Source organism: Macrotis lagotis, chromosome 7 (assembly GCF_037893015.1).
Source record: "Macrotis lagotis isolate mMagLag1 chromosome 7, bilby.v1.9.chrom.fasta, whole genome shotgun sequence".
Classification (NCBI taxonomy): domain Eukaryota; kingdom Metazoa; phylum Chordata; class Mammalia; order Peramelemorphia; family Peramelidae; genus Macrotis; species Macrotis lagotis.
The window spans coordinates 73771896-73788705 of record NC_133664.1 but is presented as its reverse complement, the minus strand read 5'-3'; the positions used below and the strand labels follow the sequence as shown (position 1 = coordinate 73788705).

The 16810-nt window shown below is 37.3% G+C and overlaps 1 protein-coding gene across 17 annotated transcripts in view; it reads right to left on the bottom strand.

Annotated features, from left to right (window-relative positions):
- Positions 1-16500, bottom strand: part of CREM (cAMP responsive element modulator) — a 71351-nt gene extending 54851 nt beyond the window's left edge. For 10 of the 17 annotated variants that reach the window (XM_074193167.1, XM_074193172.1, XM_074193181.1 and 7 more), the window contains exons 1-3: positions 15884-16148; positions 5490-5592; positions 3070-3193 (exon numbers count right to left, since the gene is read on the bottom strand). In XM_074193167.1, coding sequence (XP_074049268.1) covers positions 3070-3193; positions 5490-5533 — 168 coding nt within the window. In that variant the 5' untranslated portion in view covers positions 5534-5592; positions 15884-16148. The other 7 variants (XM_074193171.1, XM_074193169.1, XM_074193168.1 and 4 more) reach the window with 7 other exon arrangements.
- Between the last annotated feature and the right edge of the window lie 310 nt (positions 16501-16810).

Sequence of the window (16810 nt, the reverse complement as noted above, 5' to 3'; positions counted from 1 at the left end):
CCACTTAATCCCATTTGCCTTGCAAAAAAAAAAAAAGAAAGAAAGAAAAGGAAATTCTCAGTTAATAGAGCAGGTAGAAGGAGCTTTTATAGATGAAGCACAGGAGAGAGCTGGATTTGAAGATATAATATATTGTAAAAATGGAGTCAATGGCTAAAACGGAAATGTAATGGGAGTAAGAGAAAGGAGAGATGGAATAGGCTAAGATAATTCATATAAGATTTTTTTTCTATTACAATGAACTATTGCAATGATATGGAAGGGGGGGAAGGTGAGGAGGAATGAGAGAACCTTTGCTCTCTTCAGAGGTGGCTAGGAGAGGAAATAGCCTATATACTCAATGGGGTATAGGCATCTGGAGTAAGAAGGGTGGGGACAGGGGGAAAGGGGGGATGTGAGTGATGGAGGAAAAGGTGGACCATGGGGGGAGTGTGGTCAGATATAACACACTTTCTTTTTTACTTCTTGCAAGAGTCTGGGTGATTTGTTGGGTGTCTGGGGCTGGATTTGAACTTGGGTGCTCCTGATTCCAGGGCTGGTGCTCTACCCACTATGCCACCTAGTTGCCCCTATTATTATTATTTTTTAATTTCAATTTTTTCTCTTTCCTTTATTGTTCATGAGGGTCTATATTTTGGGGGGAGGGGTATTATGTTTACTATTAAACAATAATATTTTAGTAATATATAAAACATCATTTGTACAAAAATAAATATAATAAAAGATAAACCCTTCAAAAACAACAGGAAAAGAAGTCTCCAGTGAAATATTCCAGGAATCTAAGATCTGTGCTGCCTGATATTTTTATCAATGACTTGGACAATGGCACAGATAGTATTTTTTCATCAAATCTGAAAATAACACAATTTTTTTTCATTTTTATGTATTTTACATTTTAATTTTTTTTCCAATTACATGCAAAAAGTAGCTCTCAACATTCATTCATTTTCAAGTTTATGAGTTTCACATTTTTTATACCACCCTCCCTTCCTGCCCCCCTCCCCATGGCAGCCACCAATCTGATAAAAATTGTACATGTATAATCCAAATAACACAAAGTTAGAAGGGATAGTGAACACAGTATACAATAGAAGATCAAAATGGATCTTGACAGCTAGAACTCTGGGCTGAATTGAATTAGATGAATCACAGTCAGGATCACGTAATATATGAAAACTTCTACAACAGCTAAGAGAACTCAGGTTTCAATATTCCAAAAGACAACAAATAAAGTTTTATTGTCAACCTGCTTGCAAAGCTGGGTATAGTATTGTGGGGACAAAAATAGACCTTCAACAGAATAGAGCACTTTCAAGCTTTCCTAATGAAAAGACCAGAGCTGAGGAGGACAGTGAGATACTATTTGTGAAAACTAAAAAGGTAAACTTATTTGAATTAGAAAGGACCACAACAATCATGAGGAACAATATTCTTATAAGAAAATAGAAATTTAATGTCTTCAAAAGGTATAGAGAATTTTAAATAAGAAAAAAAGATTTAGAAGGGGGAGGGTTTGGTTTTTGTTCTGAGGATTTTAAGAGGAAAAAGGGAAAAGAATAGAAGGAATACACTTAATATGGAAGGAAATACAGAGCAATGTAAATTACTTCTCCTCATAACAAATATGGGCATCAAATGACACTCTCTCATCAGAACTAGACAATGCAAGTTTGAACATCTACATAGAATTTGGAACAGAAATAAATTACACTCAAAAGGAAAACAGGCAGAAATGGGAGAAGAGTAACATAAAGAAATATAAAACTGGAAATGAACAGTCATAAAACTTCCTAATCCTCAAATAGGGGGTGGTCTATAAAAGAAAAAAAGAGGGAAAATTAATGAACTAGAAATGGAGGAGATGGCTAAATTATGTTATATAAATATAAGGGAATATTATTGGGCCTGAAGAAATGACAGTTAGTGATTTCAAAGAATCTGGGGAGGTATAAACTGATGCTGAGTGAAGGAAAGCTGAATCAGTAGAAAAATGTATGCAAGGACAGTAACACTTCATAACACTTAAAAATTTACATCAAAGAAACTACCAATCTTATCTCCAGAATACCTAGGGTTGACTCATGTTACCCTGGCTCACTGCTTGACTTGTTTATTTGTTAGAGAGATTTGAGGTTTTTTTCCCTGTTTTTAATTGGAAAAGGCTTTGGGGTTGAAGAATAAATTATTCCACTGTTTTGTTAAAAAAAGGCAACAAATTGGGTATTAAAATATTTTTTAAAGTACCCAGCAAAAAAGAAGTAAACTTAGCCAATTTTGAAAGTAAAGGAAGAAAAGACCAGCCAGTTTTGAAAGTAACATTTAGTTACACACACAGCCTCTTCTATTTGTGTTCTACTTTATATATAAAAATCTTGATTTGGAGTACATATCTTCTGAATTTTAAAAAATAAAGTTTAATAATTTTAAACTGTACCAAGTCTTTTGGGACACTGTATTTTATAAATACTTACTTGTGCACAGATTAACTCCAGGTCTTAATGTAAAGTCCAAGACAGACACTTTTACCATAGGTCTTTGTATCTACTCTCAGCCCACCTCTCACAATTCTGGACCCACCTTCCCTAACAACTCACCTCATACTACAAAAAAATGCCCCTTAAGTTATGAAATAATCAGACCCATTAATGTTTTTATGTGTAAATACTAAGATAGTCATAGAAAATAAAAGTAACTGGCAGTTTAAAAAAAAAAAGCCAAGTATTCTGTCCAATTCAGTCAAAATTTTTTTTCTTAGTACTTTCTAAGTCTTGCTCATAAATGAAAAATTACCTTACACCAATTTTGTTACATAATGGTTATGCCAACTGTACATCAACCATACTTTTTGAATGTTTTATGATTGTTATGCTTTTTGGTGTTTTTTCTTCTTTGGGATTTTTTTCTGCTATTATATGCCCATGAAAATATCAATATTCTTTTCTATATATACGTACAAGAATTTGACATTAAAGACTATCTACAAGAAAATAAGATAGAGCCACAGCTCTTACTTCCAGATATTTTCAACTTTATTATTAGTTTCTGTCTACTGCTGTTATTTTAAGTTACCTGAGCTAGAGTTGGAATAGAATTTTGACCCGACTGAGTCTGTGCATGAGCAGAATCACCATCTGTTACAGAATCTGTTACACTTCCATCCTGCTGAGAGTCAACTGTTTCCATGGTCATTTGTCTGAAAAGAAAACAAACAAAAAAGAAAACTATTAAACACTTATCTCAAGAATCATTATTTATGTTTGACTTTAACATAATTTGCAGAACTTTTTTTTACAAAGTGACTGTTTAGTCCTGTAGAATTTTATCAATACAGTACAAATTCCAAGAAAGTTATTCTATTGACATTGCTTATAGAAAGCAGATTTAAAAAACAAACAGACATTGTTTCCCAAAGGATCACCTATAACCAAATGAAATTCTTGGCTTATTCCTTAATGATCTATAATAAAACTTCTATCAAAAGTTTTCAAAAGGGACGTGGAAAAGTCCTTTGTAATTATAAAGCACTATATAAATATGAACTACCATTACTGTTATTATCACAACTAGCATGGAAAGAGAACATATTCAGAACTCAAAAGGATGTCATGATATTGCCCAAGTCCACTCACTCACAGAAATTAGTCATCTCTATTGTATAAAAATAATTTATTCATCATTTATTCAAATTGTCCGGGTCTATAACATAGTATTTTAATGAGATAAATTTAAATTTTTGGTCATACAATTAATGATAAATAATTCTACCTTATATCTTTATTCATATGAAGTTGGAAGACATGTAAGAGAACTTTAGTCACTTTTAAGAAACTGATCTATTTTTATAGGGATATCTTTTTAAATGCTTTTAATTTCCTTTTAAATTTAATTGAAGTAATCACCCTGAATGTCATCTAGAAGAGTAATTCTGTAATAATTTTAATTAAAACTAAAGAGTAAAAATATAAAATCTTTTAAATGGTATACTCACTAAATGAAATGTACAATAATTCATTTTTAAAAATGACCATTTTTAAATTCATCTTCCTGATCTTATACCCCATTTCTCACTTAGTACCAACACAATAATGTTTTGTTTTTCAAAAATAGTCTAAAAAGACATGTAAAATTTAGGTGGATTATTCATAACTTTGTATGAAATAAAAATTCTCTCCTCCACAAAACTTCTCAGACGAGTCATTATTTTTCCATTTCTGTCAGCACCTGACTTCCAAGTCTAACTTTATCTTACTTGCTTCTTATTAATCTGCCCATATTCCATTGTCTAGAATACCCTAAACAGAGCTGCTAAAACAATTATTTCTCAAAAAGCAAACACATGTTCATAACATTTTCATAACTTTTTCAATAGCCTCCTGCCATTATTTATGACTCTAAATTAAAAATTCTTTGCTTACTATTCCTTATACAGTAAATACCTAATTTTATTTATTTTTCATTTGTTGATATCCCTCAACCTGACCCTTTACTTCTAGGCCAAACCAATCTGTATACCTCTTACCATCTAATTCAGATTGATAATTCTTACATTTTTGCCTTTATTTTAATCATACCTATTCTACCTCAAGTGTCCTCCTGCATTCTTTAAACAAGCAGCACTGGCCTTTAAGACCCAGCTCAAAACTCATCTCTTTCAAAGAAGACTTCTTTTCACAAATTAAACTATCCTATATACATTAATACTTTACCTATCTGGAACTGAAATATGGCAACTTTACAATCCAGAACTCCACTGAAAACCAAGAAAGAAAAAAAAAGACCATCTGACCACTGGAAGTAGATATAAAAAGTCCAGGCACTAGAGACACCCACAGGATCTGGGCTTGGAACCTATTTACTTTTACATCAACCATTATGCAAAAAAAAAAAAAACCCCAAAAAACACCCCTTGATTATCTTGTTTCCAAGCTCACAGCCAATTCAAAATCTGGAGAGGCTGTTTGCTCTACAGGCAGACATAATGTCAGCTGCAAAAAAATAAGACCTAGAAGAATAAGAGAGACAGAAAAGCTATTAAAAAAAAAGATAAAACTAACAAAACTACAGCAGCTTAGAAGTATTTAAAGCATCAATATTTCAACAGTCCCTAAAGGCATCTTGTATTACAGTAAAAATGACCCAAATCATCTAGAAAGGTTATATTCTGTTCACAATACCATTTATAAGAAAGCAGAGGAGAGTTTAATATGAATACAATCTCTATCTCTCTGATCCAACTACTCAGCCCAATGGAGACTATTTGCCATATGAAGATCCAGTTTTCTAGTGAATGAGAGTGAGAAAGAGAGAGTGTGTGAATGTGTAATACTATTACACAAAGTAGTTCAATAAATTATCTGCTGGGTGAATGACTATAAAGTTTATTTTTATTTCTAACATAGGCTGAAGAGAACATAATTTTAATTTGTCTATCACTCTAACTTTTTAAAAGTACAACTTTTAAAAAACCAGATAAACATAAATTTACCTACCTTATATTTGTCTTAATATATTTTTTCCTGCCACATTTGCTCATTATTAAGACATTTGTAAACAATGCTTTTGCTCCTTCCCAGCTTTCTTCTTCTATTTATCCTGCAGTAAAATTATACTTTTGAATTTGGGATATTACAAAAATTCCACCAAAACAATTTAAGACTTGTTAAAATGACTAGGAAGGAGATAATTCTAATTTTCATACAATTAAAATGACAAAAAAGAAAAGTAGCAATGTAAAAATTCCAATTTTTCATTCAATCTGCTTTTTAAATACTTAATTTTGTTTCATGAGTCACATGGACTTAAAAAATTACAGTATAAAGTTAAACAGTAATTGTCTGAAATATAAAAATATGTGATATTCACTGCCCTCTCAGTTCTATTAGTTGCCCCTTATCAAAATTAAATATATATTAATAACACCTTAGTTTAAGAGCCAATAATATTCCATTAAGTCTATGAAGCACTCTGAAAGACATATGATAAAGAACGCTATCCATACTAAGAAACAGCTTTTGATGTCTTGATACAAACTGAAGATAAATTTTTAACTTTGTTTTTGAGGTTTCTTTTTTTGGAAGAAGGGTCTTATATTTTCTTTCATAACTATTATGGAAATGTTTTACATGATTACACAGTTATAACAGCAAATTGCTTGCTTTCTTAATGGGGGGGTGGAAGGGAGGAAAGGAGAGAATTTGGAGCTCAAGAGTTTCAAAAACAAATGTTAAAAATTGTTTTTACATGTAACTAAGGAAAAATAAAATTCTAATTTTTTAAATTAGCTGTAAAGCTCCAATTTTGCTGCTGATAAAACCATACTCAACTCCCATGTCTCATCTATATTTTCTATCTCCCTCACACTCTGCCTGGTAGTGCTCAACATAGTATACATTTTGTGAAAAGTTTAAAGACTTCCTTCAATCTAAAAGATGATTGTTTTCACCAATTTAATTATGCAATAAATGTCATTAATTCTAAATTTCTATAGTATTGACTTTTATGAGGCTTTCTTTATATGTTCAAGTATATGACTAGGACAACAAATTCAGGAAAATAGACTGCCACTTGGAGATGTAAACCTACCTGGGGCTGAAAGAACAAAATTGTTTTTGCCTCTGAAATCAGCAGAATGAGAACCAATATTACTTTCATTAGTTTCTCTCTTCTCACTGCCAAAAGGCTAATGTCATACCACCAACACTGAAACTGGCATAATTCATTTATCATTAAGGCAAAGGACAAAAATGATGCTGCCACACCACCATGTAGTGAGAATAATAGGTAATGATGGCACTGTCACAAATTACTAAATAGGAATGCTAAATATCATAGGATAATTAAAGGAAAAACCTTTGGACTACCCATTTTGACAATTAATGGGGGTTTTTTTTACACTGGTATTTGAGGGGCTTTGTCCTTCCCAAAATAATAAGCTTCCTGGGAGATCAAGGGGATGCTTAACATAGTTATGTTTATAAAAAATGAAAAAGCATTTAAGCACTTACTATGTGTCCAAATACAATCCCTGCCCTCGAGGAAAAACACAAAAGGCTTCTTATCAACCAACAGTGATGAGCACTGGTCCAATCGACACGTAAGGTGTAACCTTTGGGTCATGCACCCTCATAGGCAATGGATGATAACAGAAACCTCAACGAAATGAAGTAACAGCTTTAGCCCCATGATGGCAACAATAATATAGTTATTCTAAGAATACTGTCTTCAAAGGAAGAGAAAGTGTTTACCTGATAAAATACTACCGATATTTTGATGCCCAACCTTTTCCCTCAGCTTTTATTTAATTTTTGCACTAAGTCTGATCCTAAAGAATTCAGGGAGAAATTCAACTAGCATGTAAATCCATTTTCTTTGGCACCACAGCTAATGTCTCATTAAAAATATTGATAAGTAATATTTTTTTAAGGTAGGGTAAAATGACTAATCCAGGGTCACACAGCTAGTGTCTGAGGCTACGCTGCGCTAGGGCTGGGGTCCTAGCTGTACCAGTTAGCTGCTCCTATAAGCAATATTCTTTAAACAAAGATTTGCTTTTAAACATCTAAATCAAGAGACAGGTGTTAATTTTGCACTTAGAAACACAATCTACTATGCTATCTTCGTTGTACGCATCACACAATTACTATAGCCATTTTGGAGACAGACGTAATATTCAGAAGGTTAATATATTTCTATTCTTTTAATGGTGATTATGGGGGGAAAGTGATGCTTATAAAAACAACTCTGCCTTTCAAAGTATACATTATACACCAGAGAATTATCTATCATTCAAGATACTCAAAAAAAAGGCAGGATGATTATACAAACTATCTTTCTTGTTCTTAAGTACTAAAAACCTTAGTTCTAAGGAAGATTCTAATTAGCACTGATGAAGTCCTACAGGATAAAAATATTTTTACCTATGTTCATTGTTTTAACAAAGTCATTTCTGAAAACTAATATATTTTGTTTTTGAAAAATAATTTATGGCATTCTACTCATCCCCATAATATAGGCTGCACCCCACAAATAAGATCTCCTTTAAAAAAGAAAAAAATGAATGTAGGCTGCATTAAAGTAAAATGTTCCAGAAATGAGGAAGAAAAAAAATACATACTCTTATCATCTCCCTAGTAATTTGTAAATTACTTCAAGTCCCAAGTTAAAGTAGTTTCATTATATGGAATGATGAATATTTCTATTTCAAAAGATCTAGATCCAGGGTTCCTAACCTTTTTCTGGTTCCATGGTCCTCATAGTCTTTCAAGTTTACCATTGTATACATGAAAAACAAAATAAAAATTAATTTTTCAGAAATAAAAGCTGTAAGTTTTTATATCCCAGGTTGGGAACCCCTGATCTAGTCAAACATTTAAGAACAATTTAAAACATAAAATGACGACATTTCATACATTTTATGAAATATGGACATACAATTTGGATGCTTTCATGGAAAAACAAGGGTAATATAGAATAGCTTCTAGAATACTTACCGTAAAATGTAACTTTAGAAATATGATTTGTCTTCTACATAAATTATATTTGCCCCAAAGACATATTTTATGTACAGACTAAAAATTTAGAATTAGACAGGAATTTAAAGTTCTAATCTACTAGTCCCTTGATGCTAAGAAAACTGAGGACAAGATGATTTGCCCAAGATAGAACTTGAACCTGGGGATGCAAGTCCTTGGATTTCAAATCCAGACAATGCTTCCTACCACATGAAGTTGCCTTTATTTTTTGTGGTTTTTGCAAGGCAATGGGGTTCAGTGACTTGCCCAAGGTCACACAGCTAACAAGTACTATGTGTCTGAGTCTGGATTTGAACCCAGATCCTCCTGACTATAGAGTTGGTGCACAAAAATAAAGGAAACTGCTGCCCCAGTTTGCTTTACTTTTAAATGCCTTTAAGAAAGCCTGAAAGAAATATTTGGCTGCTTATAACTGGTTGAATCTGTAGTTATAAGCAGCCAAATATATGTATATATAATTTACAGAAAGGAAACATGATAGAATTTTAATGACTATAAACCCACTCAATTTGCTATATCAAATGTATAATCAAATACAAGTCCCAATTCACACACATGGAAGCTGTTCAGTAAGTTAGAATTTTATACAGCATTTTAACAGGTAAGGAAGCTTAGGCAGTCAAAGACTCACACTCGTGTCCATAGCAGAACTTAAGAGGCCTGTCCACTGAGTCAGCCCAGGCACTCACTGCACTGATATTTATAAAATCATCACTCCAAGCACAGGAAAACAAAGGACAAATGGTAGATAAGGCAACAGATCAGGGCTGAAGGGCAACTAAGTGGCAAAGGAGATAGAGCTCCAGTCAGTTGTGTAGGACAATTTGTGACTTCACTTGGGTTTTTGTTTTCTGAAAAAGATACTAGAGTGATTTGTAATTTCCTTCTCCAACTCATTTTACAGATGAGGAAAACTGAGGCAACTAAGTTAAGTGACTTCTCCAGAGTCACACGGTTAGTAAGTATCGAAGCTGGACAGATAATCTTCCTGACTTCTGGCCCCACTGAGCCAATTTATCTGTCCAGGAGTCATGAAATCTGAATCCAAATCTAGCCTCAGACACTTACTACCTTACTTACTCAGACACTTACTAGGACATACTTTACCCTATTTGCCTCAGTTTCCTCATCTGTAAAATGAGCTGGAGAAGGAAATGGCAAGTCACTCGAGTATCTTTAACAAGACTGAAAAACAACCAAATAAAATCAAGGCTGAAGAAAATCATTACTAATACTGTGGAGAAACAAGATAATTTTTTTCAAATTTTCCCATAAGTAGTATCCTATCTGAATTTTTCTAGTAACACTTTCTTAAATCTAAGTCATGCTCATTGATTTTTAGCTTGGAATGTTCTCTTAAGAAAATATGTCCCAGGGCGGCTAGGTGGCATAGTGGACACCGGCCTTGGAGTCAGGAGTACCTGGGTTCAAATCCGGTCTCAGACACTTAATAATTACCTAGCTGTGTGGCCTTGGGCAAGGTACTTAACCCCATTTGCCTTGCAAAAACCTAAAAAAAAAAAAAATGTCCCTTTTTTGGACAGCCAGTCCCTTAACAGGCAAAAAGATGAAAATGAAAGACTAGGAAATGTTAATTTTTTTTTTACTGTCTTTCATGATTGACTTTATCACAGCTAGAATTCTTGATTCTTAAGAAAACAAATACTTCTTTTTTGTCTGAATAAACTAAACTTGAGGCTACATGGACACTGCCCAAGTTCAATTCCTGCTATTCATCAAGGGGGCTGGGGCTGGGAGAATTCTATAAAGTTATATAAATGGAGGAGGTTTGTATTCCCTTTTTTTTGTACTTGTTAGGGGATATTATCACACTATAAAGGTTAAAAAACCAAATCAAAATAGTGTACATGTATTTTTAATGACCTATGTTTATCCATTGAGAGCTTTTAAGATAGGCAATATTAACAATGATGACATTACAGCAAAAAGATGGATACCAATAGTACAATGAAAGCATTTTTCCAGTCATAAATAAATAGGAGGGAATCTATCCTTTCCCATTTTATTTTTCTTTAAATTACTGTAATCTTAGAGGGATAAAGACAAAAAGTCAGAGGGTAGGTGAGAAAAATTGAAAGATAACAAAAGGTGAGGAAGTGATAGCAAGTTGTTCTCATTTTATCCTGTGTTAACATCCCAATGCCTTAATTTTTAAATAAAATTGATTATATTCTTATAGGTTTTTTGGGCTGGGGACAGAGAAGGACAAATAATTTTTAAAACTGAAGGATTAAAAAAAATATTTCCTTTATAACATAAAAACTACCTTCTCCATAAAAAAAAAATCTAGATAGTTAGCCAATTTATTTCATCAAGAATTATATAGAGGCAGCTAGGTGGTACAGTGGATATAGCACCGGCCCTGGAGTCAGGAGTACCTGAGTTAAAATCTGGCCTCAGACACTTGATAATTGCCTAGCTGTGAGGACTTAGGCAAGCCACTTAACCCCGGTTGACCTGCAAAAAACTAAAAAACTAAAAACATAAAATATATATATATAAAATCCCTCATGTTTCTAAAGTTTTAGAACAGGAGTTTCCAACCTTGGCTCTTTTGGGCTTCACAGCCCCAAATAAACTCATCAAGAGCCACACAGGGAATTCAATGTCCAATAATAAATATAATAGTGCAAACCTCAGCACCAAGGAGCAAGCCTGCTTTAAAACTTTTAAAGCGTGACTTCACAACTGAATGGGGTAGGCAATTTAACATTTTACAGATTTTACAGATTTCATTTTACAGATAGGCAACTGAGGCTCAAAGAAATTAAAATTGTCCATGATCACACAATCAGGGGTTGAGTTGGGATTTGAACCCAGGTCCTTCAAGGTCCAATTCCTGAGACCTTTCCATGGCAAACCACTCAGATTTTCATATGAAAAAAATCAATGGAACATCTTGAGGTTAGGAGCTTGGTGGTGGGGCAAATGTCATGTTTCATATAAAGTGCCCTTTGATTAAGATTAAAATTTACTTTGTAACTCAGTTGTAAGTCTCACATGCTTGGAGGCCACCTCAGATTACCATGATGAAGAACTGACTCACTTTGATTTTACCTGAATTAAACTCAAGAGTATTAAAGTTGAGTACTGTGTGACAAGAGGATCATGGACAATTAAAGCAAACCCAAACAAGTAATCTGAAGATCTACCTAGACACTGCATTAACAGTTCTGAAATTCCAAAGTTATATCTAATGAGAGAAAGGTTTGAAATACAACATGATTTTACCCTACAACTACTGAGACTAATTTTCAAACTTAATTTGGGCTTTCATTCATTTACTGTGTATCAAGACACTTGTGCCTTTTTAGTATTGGTACAATTACAAGTCAATAGGAAGGCATCATAAGATTAAATTGTTTACTTTTACTTCTTCCTAGAATGACTATCACAGATATTGAATTGGACAGCTTCCATTAATTCTCTCCTCCTTTCTCCCTGATTTCATCCTCCACAAATGCAAAAACCCTTTTACTGAAGAAAATGATTATAACAACTAAAATATAGTGTCCCACTTTCTCTTTCCTCTGCCAAAAGATAAACATAGGCAACCTAGGACACTCCAAGTGTATCTCTGAGTTGAGGTCATTAAACATTTTAGGCAGTATGAACTTCCTGCTAATCCTCTGAAGTAATGAACACACTTTGGATAGAAAATGACATAATACTTCAAGTGAAACAGAGATTGCATTTCCTTCTGAAAGGAGGGGGGAAAAATACAAATAGCAGCCAAATATTTAGTTGTCAAGATATATAGCAAAAGAGAACATAGTTTTTGCCGATAAAATAGAGTCCACAAGTCAAACTAAGAAACAAAAGACAAATTAATACTTAAAAAAGACTAAGTCAAAGAAGTGGGAAGAATCCAGAAGTCAAGCAGGTAAGTCACAAAGGGTCATTTTAAGGACTTGAGGAGGAGACAGGTAAAGAGAGAAGAGTGAAATAAATAGGGCTCTAAGAATTCAGAAGCATTAAAACAGTTCCAGGTCTATAAGATCTGAATAGGATTTCTAGGATGGCCAAATACTACAGTCAAGATTATACAGAATGTTAACATGAGATTCAAGTTTAAGACTGATCAGGTTTTCCAAATGATCATTTAAGTACCACAATTTTACACAGAAATCTTTGCATCTGAATGTACCTTTAAACAAAATTAATATTTTGAATCCAAATCATAATTAAAAGAACGGAGTGAGTAGTTTCAAGAGGAGATTTAGTATCACTCCAACTAATTTCCTTATCAACTAATCAACATTAATATTTATATGAATTAAGAACATGTAATTTGGGTGGCTAGCGCCAAAAGTAGACTATTCAAAATTATCCAATCCTAGTTGGAGTTTTTTTCACATCTGACTCCTACCGTTTGCCTATTTTCTTGTTTACAAATACCTAAATCTGATTATTAAAAACAAAGTGAAATTCAAAGGCATCCAACTCAGCAGAAGAAAGTAATTTATTTGGGGGAGGGGAGAGGATAAATAAATGAATATTTTAAAAGAGGATTCATCACAGGAATTCTTTCGTGTATTAAATTCTCTTACTGAATTTAAAGAAATGAGTTACAAAAAAAGTTTTATATAAAACTGTTCAGTTAACCTCTACTGCTTGTAACAATTTTAAACTACACTTGAACACAGTGAAATGAGAAAGCCTGCGGTAAGACATTTTCTATGTATTTAATTAATGCACACTATTCCTATTAGTAAATATATTTGAGCACTCTATTGGTTCAAGCTTAAGTATTCTGAAGTTCACATTAAATCACTTTATAGAAAATTTAAGAGACAGCGGATGTATGTTGTGTTTTTTCCAATTGTGTTGAATATATGACTTTTTGTACACTTCCCATCAGCAAACAGAACTAGAACTAGAAACATCCCATCTTACTAAGGTGCTGAATTTCCCACTTGGAAGCTTTTTAAAGGGAAGGTTAACATATAAATCAAAGACATGAAATACAACTTGGACATACTTAGAATAATTTCTAACAGAAACCATGTTATTTGGATAGCTTAACATTAAAATAATTCACTATAAATATTGTTAATAAAATCAGTTTATTTTTCAAAAAGGGGCACATACAGATTAAAATGTCAAAACTGAAAACCTTTCAAACATATAATTTGCCTAGTTACCTTTCTCCCTGGTTAAGAGATCAAAAAAACGGTTCACAAACAGTACAGAATGGCCAAAAATATTTCATTTAAAATTTCATTATACTCAAATATTAGTCCCCCAAATTCCATTTGTAAACAGGCATAAAGTTTATCATAATATAAATCTTTCCTAATCCTCAACTGGTCTAACATCAAAATGGCAAGAAATCAACAACTCCCAAAACAATATTTTACCCTGGCAAAACCTTTCTAGTCTAATCTCACCTTCCTCACTGTAGGAGTTGTCTCACAGTCATCATAACATTAGTAGTCTCCATTAGAACTTTTGTGCGTCAATCACATGACATGTATGAAATAATATTGTAGGAAGTTTTAAAACCTGAAAAAAACTACTGCATTTGTTTCAGGAAAGGTCAAAATTCGAAGTAAGTTTTCATTCATTTTATTAATCTTTATATAATGACTGTCCCAAGATAACTATGATTTAATCTATTGCCTAGGAATTGTACTAACATTTCCTGACATTAATGATCAAGTCAAAAATGTATATGCCCCACAGTAACAATACCAGATTTAAATCTTTTAATCTTTAAAATGAAAAAGAAATAATTCTCGAAATTTTCACAAACACATATACAAAAGTTTATGTAAATAAATACAGTGTAGTTACAATTTTAATAACCTTAACAAACAGAAAACAAGAGCTAAAAACCCACCCTGAGAATTCCATTATTATACTACACATACACATAAATAGGTGCAGGTCTAAATATCCCAAAATTGAATTTTTGGATATTGTTTAAAAAGTCAGATATTGCTGTTGATATTGCTTAAAAAGAGTCAGACCCTTGAGAAAATCTTCAGATATTCCAGCTGAGTACCTGCATTAAGACACTCTGTGTATAAATATTTTTATTTATATAAACATACAACACCCTTACAAGGCCTAAACAGGCTGGTGTGAAAAATGCTTTAACACATTTTTTCAAGCATTTTCAAATGTTTCTATTACAGGATGAGAAAAAAAAAAATTTGCTTTATGATAAGGATGGTTGAAAAACTGCCATGGCTGTTTCTGGAGGTATCTAATCTCAAATGCCTGAGGACCATGAAGGAAGGGAGTCGGTAGCTCAAAAATTAAAAGAAAAAAACAAACGAATGTTCTCAAAGATCTTGAGTCAAAACCAGCATTCAAGTAGTAAGACCCAAGTGCTCAATAAGATTAGAAGTCAATAGTGGGGTGGGGACATACATTAGCGACTGAATGGACATCTCCCATAACATACAGCAAAGTTTATGTTATATCATTTTATAGTCAAAAGGTAGGCCTGCATGAAGTGAGATCATCTGTTTCAAATCGAACGAGGTTTCAATAATTTAAAAACTGCGCTTCGTATGCTATAAAATGATATAAAAGGCTATAAAATAAAAGCTGCTCTACTGCAAGAGGTCTAGCTAATTCTAATCCGTTTCTTCAGGCACACCCCGCCAGCCCGGTTCCAAGAAGTAAGGCTTTCCAGCCTGGCCCCGTTAGGAGGCTTGCTCAGACCCGCTAAGCAGTCCTGGCCCGGCTCTAGCTGACCACAACGTAACTTGGCGGCCACCTCCGTCCCCTCCATTCGGGGCTCAGGAAAGGCCACTCCATTAGGCCGAGCTGCTCCTTCGGGGGTGCCGTGGGGGGGGGACTTTGGGGCCTGCCCGCTCCCCCCTAACCAACAGGGCTCCCCGGCCCGGCCCGGCCCGGCCCGGCCGGCCGCTTCCTCTCTCCGGGAGGAGGGATACAATCGCAAGGGCGCCGTGGCCATTCAGAGTTCCTCAGGGCCAACTGGTCCAGTTACACCGAGGGCCCGGCCCGGCCCGGCCGGCTTCGCCCGCATCCCCGGGGCGGCTCGGCCCCGGGCCCCCGCCCCAGCCCGACTGGCTCCCGGCTCCCCGCGGGGCCCCCCGAAGACGAGCGAGAGGCCGGCGGCTGGGGATCGCGTCCGTCCGGGCGGCTGCGGGGGTCCCCGGTCAGTGCGGAAGGCCAGGCGGCGCGGGCGGGCCGGCTCCGGGTCCTGCGCGCCCCCTCACCCTCCCGCCCGCTCCCCGCGGCCCGGGTCCGGGTCCGCCGCCGCTGCTCCTCCTGCGACTCCGGCTCCGGCTCCTCCCGCTCCGGCGGCGGCGACTCCCGGCTCTCTTAAGTCGGGGGGCAGACGCGCTACTTACCCGCCGCGAAGGGGTTTACGTAGCGGGCCTCGTCACTGATTACGGGCGGGAGGAGGTGGAGACCGGGGCCCGGGGCCGGGGCCGCCGCCGCCGCCGCCCAGCGACCCCGCCGACGGCGGCCGCTGAGGCGGCTCCACGTAAGCCCACGTCAGCTCGGGTGCGACGGCGGCCTCTTCGCCGGGGGGCCGGGGCCGAAATGTAGCTCCGAAGCCGCGGCCGCGCCGAGCCGCCTCCTCGCTCCCAGTCCTCCCCTCCCCCACCGCCTCCTTACCTCCCTCGGGCGCACGCAGCGGAAAAGTTCAAAGCTCTAACTCCGCCCCCTGCCGGCCGCGAGCGCGCGGGGGGGCGGCGCCCACAATTCAACAATTAAATAGAACGAGCTGGGAGGGGGCGGGGGAGGGGCCGGCCCGGAGGAGGGGGAGAGGTGGGGATCCGGGGCCTGGGGGGGGGGGTGGCGGAGCGAAACCGGAACCGGCCGCGGCGCGCGCGGCGCTCCGAAGCCCCATTGGCCGGCCGCACGCCCAACGGCCGTCGGCCCGCCCCCGCCCCCCGGCCCGGCCCGGGCCCGCTCGGCCGGAGCCCCCCGCCGGGGCCGCCTCGCAGGTTCCAAACCGTCTCCTCCGGCGGGGACGGCGCCGAGGGCCCGGGGGAGGGCGGCGGCGGCGGGCCGGAGGGCGGCCGCGGGGGCCCGGCGAGCCCGGCCGGCCCGCCCGCTGTGAGCGCCGCGCTGGAGCGCCGCGCGTCCTCCCTTCGCTTCCTCGCCGTCACAAACGCCCACTTGACAGGACTCGAGGCCCGCGGGTTCTCGCTCCTCCCGAGGCCCAAGTGACGACAGGGACGACTCCCGGGGCTCCAGCCCGAGGCCGCCGCCGGCCCCGGCCCCGGCCCCGGCCGGCTGGCGGGGGAAAGCGCGCTGCCCGGGGCCGC